The sequence below is a fragment of the Mercenaria mercenaria genome, chromosome 8 (assembly GCF_021730395.1).
Source record: "Mercenaria mercenaria strain notata chromosome 8, MADL_Memer_1, whole genome shotgun sequence".
Lineage (NCBI taxonomy): Eukaryota > Metazoa > Mollusca > Bivalvia > Venerida > Veneridae > Mercenaria > Mercenaria mercenaria.
Genome location: NC_069368.1, coordinates 40,593,908 through 40,609,874, shown reverse-complemented (window position 1 = coordinate 40,609,874; position 15,967 = coordinate 40,593,908). Strand labels below are relative to the sequence as shown.

Sequence of the window (15,967 nt, the reverse complement as noted above, 5' to 3'; positions counted from 1 at the left end):
TTCTTAAATTCTGTAAACCTAAGCCAATTACGTTTACAAGGTTTATTTGGATGTACGATCAATGCAACTTTGTCCTCTTGCGATAAAGTCTTTCGTAAGCAGATTGGGAATCGTGTTCCAACGCAGATATCAATGCGTACGCTTCTAACATAACAGACAGAATTTTATCGATATGTAAAAACCTTATTCCAAATAAAATCGTTACTGTACGTCCTAGAGATGTCCCATGGATGACAAGCGCAATACGACGGAGTATTCGGAGGCGTAAACGTGTATACAAAAAAGCAAAACTGTCGGGATCTGACGAGCACTGGTCTAAATTTCGAAGGATCCGTAATGACACTATACGTTCCATCAAGCAGGCCAAATCCACGTACATGTACTACATTAATCTCGTAGACAAACTTAAAACCTGCACATCCTCTTCAAAAGACTGGTGGAATACATCGAAGCCTTTCATAACTAAAGATTCTTCTGTTTCTATCCCACCCCTTATCGATCCTGTCACGAATATGCCAACTACAAGTGATGCAGAAAAGACTGACCTTTTAAATACGTACTTTGCAAATCAGGCTCAACTAAATGATGACGGTAAAACTCCGCCGTATCCAACCGTCCCTCCAATTGAACGCCAGCTATCATCTGTGACTCTTATCCAGAATGAAGTTAAGGATGTTCTCAGAAACTTGCAAATAGGCAAGGCTTCTGGTCCCGACGGAATTAGTAACCGTATACTGTGCGAGGCTTCTCGGCAACTTTCCGGCCCTCTCTGTTCTTTATTCAACTATTCTCTGCACTCAGCAAACGTTCCTCTGTCCTGGAAAGATGCAAACGTGTTTCCTGTCTTCAAGAAAGGCGACTCCTCTCTCCCAAACAACTATCGGCCTATATCCCTTCTCAGCTGTGTAGAAAAAGTATTTGAAAAAGTTTTATTAAACATATTTACAATCACCTTCATGACACAAATTTTCTCACCCCGGTGCAGTCTGGTTTCTTACCCGGTCACTCCACTGTCAGTCAGTTGACCTTTCTCTACAATACATTTTGCAAAGCTCTAGATGAAGGGCTTGAGGTAAGGGCTGTCTTTTTTGACATCAGCAAAGCTTTTGACAAGGTTTGGCACAAAGGTCTTCTTGTAAAACTACAAAATGCAGGTATTACTGGATCTTTACTTGAATGGTTTTCAAAATATCTGTTCAATAGACGCCAACGGGTTATCCTTCCTGGAACCTCTTCTACTTGGAAAGGTATTGGTGCTTGTGTCCCCGAAGGATCTATTCTTGGGCCTCTTCTGTTCTTGATTTTTATTAATGACATTGCAGTTGACATTGGCAGTGAGATCAGCTTGTTTGCTGATGATCCTAGCCTTTATATTATTGTTGACCAATCATAACAGGCAACTCAGTTACTACAGACGGACATCCAGAAAGACCATTTTCAGCTTGCGCATAACATGAACCCTTTTTCCAAGCCTTGCATGTTATGTAGTTGATATGATGATGCCATTTACAATCATTTGACAGAGTGACACCAAGATGTTGATGATAGAAAAGCTCAGGAATCTGGAGTCCTGCCATAAAGAGGGGTAGATGTAAATGTTGATTTGCTTTGCGAGAAAACAGTAAAGATTCAGATTTTGCAGGGCTGAACTGTACTAACCATGTTTCGAACCATCTGGACATTTTCTGGATGTCCGTCTGTAATAACTGAGATCTTCGAAATCTCTTGAAACGATATATCTTTCCTTTATACGACCGATTTTGGAATATGCAGATGTAATCTGGAATAACTGCACAGGATATAAAAAGGAACAACTTGACAAAATTGAAAATGAGTGTGCCAGAATCGTAACTGGAGCCACCAAGCTAGTATCACTGCATGACTTAAGACTAGAGGTGAATTGGAGGACGCTTGAAGATAGAAGGCGCGATCACAGAATTATCATGTTTTTCCAAATGTGCTGAGGCACCGCTACTTCGTATCTGATCAGTCTCGTCCCGCCAGTCGTTAATTCAGTTTCCAACTACAGCCTTCACAATTCCGGTGATCTCCGCTCGGTGGCATCTCGCACTTCACAATACTTCAATTCCTTTCTTCCTTTGACTGTGCGCGAATGGAACGATCTTTCGGATGACATCAAAAAATGCACCGTCGCTTAGTGTGTTAAAGAGGCGTCTTAAGGCCGACCTACGTCAAACTCCCTCTTATTATTACTGCTGAAGTAGAAAAGCACAAATTCTTCATGCTAGACTTCGTATGAAATGCAGTGGTCTTAATTATCATCTTTTCTTACGAAATATTGTTAACTCTCCGCTTTGTCATTGCGGACAACACGGGACCAGCTCATATTTTTTGCTTGAATGTAGACTGTATTACCTTCCTCGGCATGTAATATTAACTTCTGTTGTTAATTTCACCCAGTCTATCACTGTTAACACCTTACTTTATGGTGATACTTCTCTGTCTGATACTGACAACAGACAAATCTTCACAGCTGTACAACAATTTATCCTTGGAAGCCACAGGTTTACTTGACTTGTGATCTGACCCCAATACTGTTTTACACTGTCATTATCTCCAGACAACAAGACTGTTATGTATATAAAGCTAGGAGTGGTTTGGGGCAGCTGAACATTTCCTCTACATATTTTCTTCCTTCCCTTTTTATTCTAGTGAATATAGTTTTTCTATGCACTATTTCATACTGTAACCTTTATAGTTACCTAATTGTGCTTAAATTATTCTAAATACTAAAAAAGCTATGTACTTATACTCTTATTTCATCTTCACCTTCCATTTTTGAGCATTTTGTTGTTTTTTCTTTTTTTGGTTTATCATTTTGCTTTTTCCTTTTCATGAATAACTAAGAATGTGTTACACATTAGTATAACAGCCATCCATAGTATTGTAAATATTATCTTTCCGGAGGTTGACTCGATAAGTATTTCAATACTTTCGTCAGTATCCTATTGTTTGTGTTGTTATGTTTGTATGTATGTGTATGAATGTATCTTGAGTTACATTTGCAATAAAATATTCTTAAACTAAGATCGCGGCACGCTATGGGTAATTTAACGGCGCAGCCAAGATCGCGGCACGCTATGAGAAATTCAACGGCGCAGATCGCGGCACGCTATAGGTAATTTAACGGCGCAGTAAGATCGCGGCACGCTATGGGTAATTTAACGGCGCAGTAAGATCGCGGGACGCTATGGGTAATTTAACGGCGCAACTAAGATCGCGACACGCTGTGGGTAATTTAACGGCGTAGTAAGATCGCGGCACGCTATGGTTAATTTAACGGCGCAACTAAGATTGCGGCACGCTATGGGTAATTTAACGGCGCAGCCAAGATCGCGCCACGCTATGAGTAATTTAACGGCGCAACCAAGATCGCGCCACGCTATGGGTAATTTAACGGCGCAACCAAGATCGCGGCACGCTATGGGTAATTTAACGGCGCAGCCAAGATCGCGGCACGCTACGGGTAATTTAACGGCGCAACCAAGATAGCGGCACGCTATGGGTAAATTTATCGGCGCAACCAAGATCGCGTAATTTAACGGCGCAACCAAGATCGCGGCACGCTATGGGTAAATTAACGGCGCAGTTCGCAGCACGCTTTGGATAATTTAACGGCGCAACCAAGATCGCGGCACGCTATGGGTAATTTAACGGCGCAGTTCGCGGCATGCTACTGGTAATTTAACGGCGCAGTTCGCCGCACGCTATGGGTAATTTAACGGCGCAGCCAAGATCGTGGCACGCTATGGGTAATTTAACGGCGCAGCCTAGATCGCGGCACGCTATGGGTAATTTAACGGCGCAGTAAGATCGCGGCACGCTATGGGTAATTTAACGTCGCAGTAAGATCGCGGTACGCTAAGGGTAATTTAACGGCGCAACTAAGATCGCGGCACGCTATGGGTAATTTAACGGCGCAACTAAGATCGCGGCACGCTATGGGTAATTTAATGGCGCAGTAAGATCGCGGCATGCTATGGGTAATTTAACGGCGCATCTAAGATCGCGGCACGCTATGGGTAATTTAACGGTGCAACTAAGATCACGGCACGCTATGGGTAATTTAACGGCGCGGTTCAAAGATTCGCTGACACTATGATGTTCACGTGAATCTTGACATGTTAATTATTTCTAAGTCCTTCGTCAATATGGCGTTCATTTCTAAGTGTGAATAACATTGAGTTATCATTGTAATGCACTCTTTGTGTAACACGCAATTTGTCTGAATGTTGAGTTCAAATGTGCGACGATATATTCCCTTGCAAACAGTCTGCTTGTGTACTGCTACGACCATGATGGCCATTTATACTTTCTGGCTGATCTCCCCATTAGAAAATAAATGGCGACTTGTAAATACAGAAATCCTCTCTTGAATAACTTTATATTTCTACATGCAATATCATGCGAAGAACGAAGAAGCAGGCGAGTACTGAATCCTGTCTGTTAGGGAAGTAGTAAATGTGTCTAACCAAAAGCAAATGTGAGAATTTATGAAATCATTTACGACAACTGAAGGTGTATTTATATTCATTCATCGGAACAATAACATTAAGTTGTCTTCGATTTGATGCTAAGTGGTTTAATAACGCTCAAATCAATAAATAAATTACACAGGAATTACAACGAATTACCACTGCAAAACATTATTGCGTTTTAAAATAACGTCAAAGACGTCGTTACATGTCAGTAACTGTATCTTGAAAGTACATGTTTCTAAGTCTCTAGCTTACTTTTTAACTGCACTTCTTTGCCGACATATTTTCCATTAACCTTCCATTTCGAATGATGATCAATATCTTGCAACTTGTATTAAAATCTCGTATGGGTAGAAAAATAAGAAAATGGTTGTTGATGGTAACTTTATTTGGAAGATGAGGGTGAAAAGTTAATTATCACGGCCATTTTGAGACGAATTTCGCAGTTTGATCCATTATACCTATTTCCCCCTTTTCTATGATACATAGGAATAACTGCACTAAAATAGAAGTAGAAAATTGAGATACTGTGTTACCATAGAAACGAACCATGCGGCCTATACATCTAACTTTAAAATTCAAAGGCTTTGACACTGGCATGTTTAACGTCTGTGCAGTTTTTAACTGTATGAGAATAATGACATGCTATTTTCATATAAACGTCAGATGATGAGTACTGTTACAATAAAGTAATAAAATGGCATTGAAATCATCGAACACTCGCAGATTTCTTCGTATAACAGTCAAGCCGAAGAAAGCTGATAAGTGTTAAATATGCTTATTTCCTTCTTTTTAACTAAAGCGACCTTAATAAAAAGTTTACTCGAAGGGACAGACACAGACAAACATGAGAACGTAGCAGCTAAATTACTAAATTGTACGAAGTACAATAAATTGCTTCGGTCCAATAAATCTGTATCTAACATTGTGGCAAGGTACACTCATCCTTAAACTCAAGGCAATTTTTCTAGGATTTGAATACTGTTACGTTTTGTAACTATAGCAATCAATCACGTTGTATTCTATAAGATGATTATTATATCTGTTATCATAGGAATTCATTCGGAAGATCAAAAGAAACACATACAATAATTGTGGTTTGTTTACTAGACAATTTCTAAGAAAGTGATCCAATAGACATGACGTCACTTATATGCAACAGCCTGTGGATGATTACTGGCAATTATCACACAAGAATCGCAGCTTTTACAATATGTTTTACTTGAAAGTTTAGTGTTTGATATATTTGGTGCATTTTCCTAGCTCCTTGGAAACCATATCAGAAACGTACGTTCTAAAATTAAGTTGATCTGGATCTGAAATCCATCTAGCGACTATGTAAAGCTTAAGTTCGAACAACTACCTCACAGAAGTTATCTCAATGCCGCTTCATTGATTGATTTGAACGCCACCTTGTGTGATGAGGTTACATTGTATCAGTGAAGCCTATGGCAAGCCATCAGCCATTTATGACAAATGAACAATGACAAACAGTACAAAATACCGCTCACAGTTGCAAAATTAGCTAGAAGCATGAATTGCCAAGAAAATCATTATTATGTGTACTCGTAATTAGAACTATGTTGGTATTTCAGTAGATTTGATATATATATATAAATATATATATATATATATATATATATATATATATATATATATATATATATATATATATATATATATATATATATATATATATACAGTTGAATATCGTTACCTCGATATCGGTTAGCTCGATACTCCGGTTAGCACGATGTGTTTAAGTCGGTCCCGTTTCTTCCCTATTTATCTTAATGTAATTATTTATCATTACCTCGATATGATTAGCTCGATATTTTGTTTAGCTCGATGAGATTTTCCAGTCCCGTCAACTTACCTGTACTGTTTTTACAGACAGACAGACAGACAGACAGATACTTTATTCACCCAAGGTATATGATATACAACATGAGGATATGCAATATGTTTGTTTTTGTTTGTTTTTTTTTTAACAATGTATTGTTTGTTCCGGTAGCAGTCAACAGAATATAAAATATGAACTATTAAATTAGCAGTATACATAAGTGTCAAGGGGGAACTCATAGAATTGTATCTCATAACTCATTTACATAAGTGCAAATTACTTGTAATCTTTCTATTCAAGATTATATCTGATCATTTCTGATTCATTAACACACATATTTAATCATAAACACATGTATACAATGCACTAATAAGCAAAGTTATTTTACTATAATATGGGTAACTATTTCTTGCGCGGAGTAGACGAATGACAATTGTAATTAGGTCTGTGAATGAGGGCACATTTACATATGCACGCAAAAAACAGAAAAAGTGATTTTTACGTTGCTATATTTAGACTGTAGAGTTAAAACAGGTAAAAGTAGTGCTGAGAATGTCAACAACTGGATTAACTTCTTAAGGTAGGCAATGTTCTTTCTATAAATACTAGCGTCTACTTTCTGAGTTTTGTATGATCGGGTGGTACTTCTTAAAACTTAGCTAATATTACTCTTATTAATTTACAAAAGTCAGCTAATTTAGATTCATCGACGGTCTGCATAAATGCTCGCAAAGAGTGATCATTATCGGTGAAATTACAGTTTTTTAAGTAAATATTTCTCTTACTACTGAAATAATCGCACTTAAATAAATAATGCTGTTCATTACCGATACAATCGTTATTGCATAGCGTGCAGATACGTTCTTGGTAAGGTGTTCCGTCGTAGCGACCAGTTTCTACTGGTAGTCTATGATTACTAGTACGGAATTTGAAGAACGTTTTGTAGTCTGTTGTTGAAAGGATATTAAAGTATTTTTCGTATTCTAAGTTATATTTAAAGCTGTTATAAAAAAGTCCTTTGTTTGAAAGCTGCATTTGACCATGCCAGTTTTGCTTGAACTGGTCGATTAACGTTTGTTTTATTAATTTGTGTGTGCTTTTTTTAACGGCAACGTGCTGGTTTAGCCACAGATCTGGCCGTCCTACAGAATTAAGAATTTCCTTGATTTTTGAGACCCATTTAAAATTTACATTGTTATTGCGCAACATATAGTGGTATAATAAAAAGGAGATCTTACTTTCTTTTCCTAGTAATAACCTTGTCCAAAACGATAGCATATTTGTTTTCACGATGATTGATACAGGCATTGTTCCTGTTTCACCATAAAGCATGTAAAGCGGTGTACTTTTACGAGCATTAGTTATTCTCCGGAGAAATTCGTTGTTTACTTTTTCGAGTAAATCCAGGTTTTCAAATCCATATATTTCGGACCCATAGGTTAAAATAGGTAATACAGTATGTTGATAAAGTTTAATAGTTAGGTCGATTGGTAAATCTGCATTCTGAGATTTGGTAAACAAAAGGTACATAGCTTTGCTAGCCTGTTGGGCTACGTGTTTTCTAGCTTTTAAAAAGGACCCGTTGCTTGAGAATGTAACACCTAAGTAGTGGTAACTGTCAGTAATTTCGATGCGTTCATCTCCTAAATGAAAATGAAAGTTTGCAATATTTCTAGCACCGAATACAATTACTTTAGTTTTATTTCTATTAACACTTAGTTTCCAGTGTTCACAGTAGTTATAAAATAAATTCAGACTATTTTGAAAGTCAGACTGGTTACTTGCGATTATAACAGTGTCGTCTGCGTAAAGCAGAAGCAACAGTTTAAGCCATGCTTCGTCAGTGATCGGATCATTTAGCAATATGCCTGTGACACCGCATGTTTCTAGATATGCTTGTAAATCATTAAGATAGATTGAAAATAAAATGGGACTTAAATTTTCCCCTTGACGCACCCCAATTTCGGAGAGGAAGAAAGGAGACTGCTCACCATTGTGCAAAACGCAAGACTTAATGTTTTGATACATATTAAAAATCACTTGGAAAAATTTACCATTTACGGAGGTCTGAAGTAATTTATGCCATAGACCGAATCTCCAGATTTTATCAAAACACTGTGAAAAATCGATAAAGCTGCAAAAAAGTTTTTGTTTACGTTTCTTTAGAATCTCTATAAGTGCATGCAAAGTAAAAATATGATCAGAACAAGAATATCCATTCCTAAAGCCGGCTTGGTTTTCATTAAGTAGATTGAATTCCTCTATATAGCTCGTTAATCTAAGATTTAGTATAGCTGTAAACAATTTTCCTAAACATGACAGTATCGTAATGGGCCCGTACGCCCCACAATCCATAGAGTTGCCTTTGTTTTTAAAAATAGGGATAATAGTACCTTCCAGCCAAGATTTTGAAATAATGCCTGTATCTAGGATATTGTTAAATAGACGCTTATAAACTGGGAGGAGTAATGTTTTTGTACTCTTAATGTATTCATTTAAAATGTTGTCAGTTGGGCTAGAGGCTTTCCCATTGTTTAATTTATCAATACACTTTATAATTTCACGATCGGTTATGGGCATATTCAAAAACGCATTTGAATCGTCAATAAAATGTTGGTTATTAAACGCACGGTTCTCGTCAGGATTTTCGTTTGGGTGCATATTTATACGTTTAAAGTGATTGTAAAATTCGCTTATGCTAGGAGAATCGTTTGTTTTATCCTTAGGTTTTAATTTTTTAAGAAATTGCCAGTACTGCTTAGGATTATTTGAATGCATGTCCCTAAGTCTGCTCGCTTTTTCTTTTTTAAACTTCTCGATAAAATAATGCATTGTCCGCTTGTATTCTTTACTCGCATTTTTTAACCTTAATTTATTATCACTAGAGCGGTGAGTACGATAAGACGATTTAGCGTTATGATAATTTTTCCTGGCTTTATAACACTTGGGACCGAACCATGGCCTATGATTGCGCGAGGGAGTAGTTTTTTTATTGTATCGATTGCTTTCTGGAAAGGAGTCAAATGCAGCCTTTTCAAACAAGTGTTGTATTTCTAATGTAGCGTTTTCAACCGATAAGTCTGTATACGGCATGTCAAGCAAGTTTAAGATAGAGTTTACGTGATCCCTGTTGATATTTTGGACGAACTTGTCTTTGTAGTTATCACGCCAGACCGGTTTGGGGATATTACGAGGAACACTTTTATCACATATAATCGCGGTGTCCTTGCATTTAAAAGTCCAATAGAGCGCGCTATGGCCGTCAGAAAAAAGAGCATCCGTTTCGTCAATTTTGAAATCATCTAGAAATTTGTAGCAATCTGCGCTAGCGATCAGATAATCAATAACTGATTTTTCTCTGAAAGTAAATTCGCCAACATTTTTGTCCAGACCAAGCCTGCCATTCGCTATAAAAAGATTGTTGTTGCGGCATATATCTATTAGTAATGTAATTACACCTGGTTTCGTCGATATCACAGCTACTTAAAAAATATCCATGTTATTTGTAAGGTGTGAAAATCAACCTATTGTTGTCCGTCGATGTATTAATCATATTCAAGTTAGTTTCGGTGTGTTTGTTTTGTTTGTTATTTAATCTTTAATCCAGTTTTAATGTCAGGAAGTTTGCATTTAATTCCCAATAATTAGTCTTATAAAACACCATGCAAGCAAGAAAGCAGTTTTCCAATATAACAATTAATTTGGTTAAAATATTTTCTGTTTGACGGAGTAAAAATCTGCCATTTAGGAATGAGTAAAATTATGTGTATTTAACTGACAAATTTTCGTTATCGAAGCAAAGTCAAAATGACTGCTCAACTAGGATCATTATTGCTGCATTCAGACTTGTTTAGGGAAGGAATAAAAATGCTGATGTTTAAATGTATATTTTGAAAAAATAAAAGTTGTATGTCTGTATTTAATTAGGATGTTTTATTTACCAGTAAAATTAAAATCGTATTTACGTTTTATATTATTTCTTTCCCTTTTCAAGCCCCCTCCCCACCCCCCCACCCCCTAAAAAAACAACATTGGATATAATGACAATATAGATGTCCGGCACAAGTACACTGTAGTCCCAGATAGTTGATATCGTTACGTCGAACTTCGGATACGTCGATGCTATTTTTACAGTCCCTTGAATATCGAGGTAACGGTATTCGACTGTATATATATATATATATATCTTTTATATTGTTAATCTCACCAAGGGGAGTTGAAATATAGATATTTGGTTTATTTTACAAACCTCAAACAGTTATGTTTTTACAATGAAACGATGAACACTTTTTTATTATATCACTGATGAAGAAACTATTCATTTAAACCTTTTGTGTTATCTCGTTGTTATGTTAATATTCTTAGAGAATGGTGTGCGTGTAATTTTTGTCGAACTATTATAGGGTGTATCAATGAAGTTACGCTAGTGTCAGGCCTTAATATAGAACTGTGCATCTTTTTCACCAAACATAGTCTTATTCGAAAATGATGCACCTGTCAATATTTTGCCCGTCCGGGGAGGGGGGGGGGGGGGGGGGGGCTGACCCAGGGGAATTTGACATTTCAAAAGTTTTGTTGTCTAAATCCCCACCCCAGAGACAACCTTTTTTGTCTAAATCCCACCCTAGAGCCTGGTTTGTACATCAAATGTTTGTCAAATTCCCGCCTGTCGGGAATGGTCTTCTGTCTAAAGTCCCGTGTATGCCCGCCGCTCCCCGGGCGGGCAAAATATTGACAGGTGCATGAATGTGACATAGTCAAAGATGTAACATGTAAGAACTTTTCTGATAGCAGGTCAGTCATTTTTTTACACACGAAGGGACATATTATGTTATGACGCCGGTGTCCGTCCGTCCGACCGTCCGTCTGTCCATTAGCAATTCCGTGTTCGCTCTGTAATTCTTGAACCCCTGGAAGGGTTTCGAAGACACAAATGTTCACCACATCAAGACGACGTGCAGAGCGCATGTTTCTGATGGCTCGCTTCAAGGTCAATGTCACACTTAAGGGTCAAAGGTCATACCTGAACGCCTTGAAGGATTTCGAAGAAACTTGGCATAAATGTTCACCACATAGAGACGACGTGCAGAGCGCATGTTTCGGGTGGCTCACTTCAATGTCAAGGTCACATTAAGGCGTCAGAGTTCATACCTTCGGGCGTATGATACTCCGCATTGCGGTGCTCTTGTTCTTTGATGTAACTATAGTAAACGGTAATATACATCTTTAATACACATAAGTTCAACTGTCAAGATAATTACGATTCTTTTCAAAGGGGTCTCAGCTCCAAATTCGTTCATGAAAAGTGTATACATGTATAGAAAAATGTTTTCATTAATTGATTTACATAATGTTTTAGCGTAGTTAATGAAGAACGTATGTTCATATTGCTTTCTCTTGGTGAATATTTCTAATGGGTCAAGGGTAAATGATTGTGCAATGCTAGAGATACTGACAAAACACCATGTGAATAACATAACATTCTTTCTGCCTGTATAGTTATCTGTAATCATTCTCAGAAGCGCATATATAAAATATACTAATGACTTAGTACCTTTTCTATAAAGTTTCCATACTTGTGAAGTTTAAGAATTAAACACACAGTTTATTTAAAAACCATTTGTCAAGTTTTTCAAGTATGCTATCCTATCAGTCTAACGACACCTTTAATGTATTCACTTTTAAACATATCTGATATTAATGTGGCTAAATGTTTTGGTCTGTTGAATAGGTTGGCCTGTAACATCGGATCTATTATATTTTAATGCCGCTGTGTTTGAGTGATAAAACGTATATGCTAGCTTTAATTGTATTCGTCTGTCACGAAGACAATTTTCGTGTCGCAATAATTGTATAATAAATAATGAAGTGTCAAGGGCTCAAAAGGTAATTTTGATATTAACATTTGTAGTTCTCACTGCTTTTAACTGTAAACGAAGTTCTAGATTGTTTAAAAAGAACGGCACTGTCGGTGTATCTTTCTTCACACTTTGTTTGATATTTATAATTTTCATTTTTTCGTGTTTTTCGTAAATGGTATATGCTATCAACTGTATCGTTTAAAATATACTTTAAAATGTAACATTTCTTAATTATCATCTTAATTTACTTTAACTGTGCTTTTTCAAAGAATTCATAAGGATTTCAAGACCAAAATACCTTTACAAAATAAATGCAAAACACGCAAAAACACGCTACGCATGTTTTCGAGGCTGTGTTTATAATATCTGCCGGTTGTGTTCTAACAATTAAAATATTTTATATGGCATTCTAATATGACTAGCAAAGCTTAAATCATGTTGTGATATTTAGCGCCATGCATGCATCTAGAAATAGCGCTTTGAAATTTGATCAACAGCTTGTTTAAAATGAAATGTCACATTTCATAACTGTCTTGATTAATTAACAAACATGCTAAGTTGGTTATTCACTTTGCACGATAATTCGCCATCATTTTCTCTCCCAAATTGAACTCTTCCGCAAGACGTATTACCATTTCCGGTCCTGGCGTGTATAAACAAAAGAGCGTGACGACCTACCATTCAGCGCCATGCATGCGCGAAGAAACATTTCTATCATATTTGATCTAAAATTTTACAATATTAAAGACATATTAGAATGGAAAAAATTTAAAGCAAAACCGTTTTTTTTTACACAATTTATACAATCGAACGGTTATACGTCGTTCCAAATGATTTAATGGAAGCATTGATCGAGAGGGCTAAGACGCTTTCCTACGGAGATGAATGCCCCAGGTTCGATTCCTGGCTACTCCCATTACAGTTCATCTTTGGACAGGGCACTTTATCTCGATTGCCTCAGTCGACCCAACTGTAAATGGGTACCAGCAAATTGCTGGGGGTATTAATGTACAATTGGTTTTAACTGTTCTTAAAATAGGGTCGCCCAAAAGCTCTACAGAGCTTATGTTCATTGTTTCACATAGCGACGGTGAATAAAATTTTACTTAGTTTACCTTTTTACCTTTACCTTTATCTTTCCAATGCGCTGCTGCGCCCTCGTGAAATTATTATGTCTACATGGTGTATAAATAATGTTAAAACACGGTTTTGCTATAAATCATTTCTTAAGTCAAATTTTGTAATTAATTCATTAAATCAGTGCAAATTGAAACTAAAAGTTTAAAGACAGTTAATGTATAATTGCTTTGTACCTAATTTTGTGATTCATATTTAAAGTACATTTAAGGTAGAATACTAATTATGCATTAGTTGAAAATGTAAAGTAAACATGGATAGCTACATCTAAAAAATACTAATTAGATGAGACGTAAGTTGACTGGATAGAAACATAATTTCGACAATTAAAATCAAGCAATATAACGTTTTCAATTTATGATATGTTTCACTAGTGCACGGCATTTTAATTGAATACTAGTTAGTGCCCTATACATGCCTCTCAAGAATGGTTATAATGGAAGCCCATGGAATAATCAGTAACAGTGCGTACTCTTGTTACGAGTCTTGTTGTTGAGAAGAACATTCTGGCGGAAGTTACGGAATTCACAAAGGTAATAAATATGACATCTGCTATCATAACAAATAACAGTTAATGTACTGTTCTGTAAATAATTACAATGATGTAAACGAAATATGAAAAGACGAATACATCACAGTTTAAATACTTCCTGTCATAAGTTCAGCACACTGAATCGTAGGCAGATTATTAATCATTATAAACTGATGAGCAGAGCAGCAGTTAAATGGAAAAATGAAAGGTGTTTGTATTACACTGATTTAAATGTAATGTTACATATTAATTCTCATCCGTAAAAAGTTTAACTATATACCGGTGATTTATATAAGGAGTCTTATGATAATAACATTTATATGCAAGATGTTGCGGTCTTTCAACCAAAATCATAATATTCATCAATAAATAATGATCTCTGTCTTTACCAATTTATGCGTCAGCCGCTTTTATTTTCTGCAAACTGGATAAGATAATTGCGAAATGTAACACAATATTCGTCGTATTTTTACGATCCATTTAATTTGGTGCTTGGCCTTCCCTATTGTTGGCAATTTGAATGGAAAATTATGGGCCAGTGGTTATTCAAGGTGGTAATTTTGTCAACTTGATCTCTGCTGGCACAGGGTAGTTAGCGAAATTAAACGATTATTTTTATGGTAGCATGGGAGACGGATGGAAACGTGTGTGTAATTCTCTCTCTCTCTCTCTGTGCGCTTGTGCGCGCGTGTTATATACGTTTGACGTGACCCTTAAACCTTTTAAGCACATTACTGCCATGTTTTACAAATTGTTTCGATCTGGTTGTATAATTTTCAGTTATCTGGAACACGTTTTAAATGTTCTTCATCGATTGTGTCAGCAATAACAATATCAGTTATGAAAACAGAGGATCTGAATACCTCGAAAGCCTGTCAATGTTTATTTACATTGATGGACAAGAGTGTGGTGAGGCTGTCAATCTATTTTAAGTTTTTAACTTAAAGTTTTCTTCGTTTGCAACAATTGAATTTATCTCAAGAAGTACTTCAAATATGCTATTGTTGTTTACAGTTTTTGTCGTTTAAGTTGGATAGTGTTTTAATTAAACGATTTTAAAAAGATGTTTTTAAATGATAACGTTTTGATTCATTCAAATTGTTCAATGTTCATGTTCGTCATACCTTGGAAACCACTAGCTATGATAAAGATTTTAAGAGATTTAGTTTTATTAGCAAATCGAACTGCATAATCATGCTTAACTTTTGAAAATAATTCTTTCAAGCCTTTTCCCCATTTCCAGTTTAATTTCCATAAATACTATTTAAACTGATATTTTAGGTTTCGAATTATATTGTTTTCTTTTAACCACATACGCGTTTTGTGCATTGCATTGAGATCCTCGTCCTCCTCATCATATTTAACAACAACGGCAATAATATCAATAACACCTCCAACAACAACAACAGCTTTAGTGGAGCAAATAAAGGAAACATGATTATCCTGTCAATTCAGCAACAAGAAAAGTAAGAAAGGACCCCTGTATCAGGTTTTCAAAAAATAGAACAGGCTTTTTATCATCTTAGTAGAATTGAAATGAAATCATTGAACTTACTTAGAAATTATTGTGAGAACTACTTTATTTGCGGACATATCCTTTATGAATGCGGTAATCAGTGGCAATAGTGAGAACTATTTTATATTCGAACATAATTTATTCGGTAATCAGTGACAATAGTGAGAACTACTTTATTTTCGGACATGATTTATGCAGTAATCAGTGGCAATAGTGAGAATACTTCATTTGCGGACATGATATATGCAGTAACCATTGGCAATCGTACCGACTTTATTGTACTTGAACGCTACACAAATTGCTGTTTGAACGATGAAACAGATAGTGACATTTTCGCAGAAACTTTATAAATAAGATAAAGTGATGATTGCTGCAAGATTGTGTTTCGTTATTCAGATTTTAAGTTTTTATCTAAGCGATGATAACATGCACGAGGCGGGAGTGTTAAAAATCTTAAGCAAAATGCATAAAACAAGGTAAGCTAGTATAATTACACAAAATAAATAAGCCTGCTTACAGTACCCTAAGAATACTGGACTGATAGGCATTGGGCAGTTATTCGGAAGAAATATCCTTTCG

The 15,967-nt window shown here is 36.2% G+C and overlaps 1 protein-coding gene across 1 annotated transcript; it reads left to right on the top strand.

The window, feature by feature from the left end:
* Nucleotides 1-230: 230 nt before the first annotated feature.
* On the top strand, nt 231-1,589 carry LOC128558875 (uncharacterized). The gene is made up of 2 exons (XM_053549118.1): nt 231-914; nt 1,524-1,589. Exons 1-2 carry the CDS (start codon nt 231-233, stop codon nt 1,587-1,589), a joined length of 750 nt encoding a protein of 249 aa, XP_053405093.1.
* The last annotated feature ends 14,378 nt before the right edge of the window (nt 1,590-15,967 follow it).

What these genes read in the sequence shown, in the direction of transcription:
- LOC128558875 (XM_053549118.1), top strand. Translation starts at nt 231, where the DNA reads ATGACAAGCGCAATACGACGGAGTATTCGGAGGCGTAAACGTGTATAC. An exon ending in TTCTCAGCTGTGTAGAAAAA is followed by an intron (nt 915 to 1,523) that starts GTATTTGAAAAA and finishes ATCATTTGACAG; the next exon opens with AGTGACACCAAGATGTTGAT.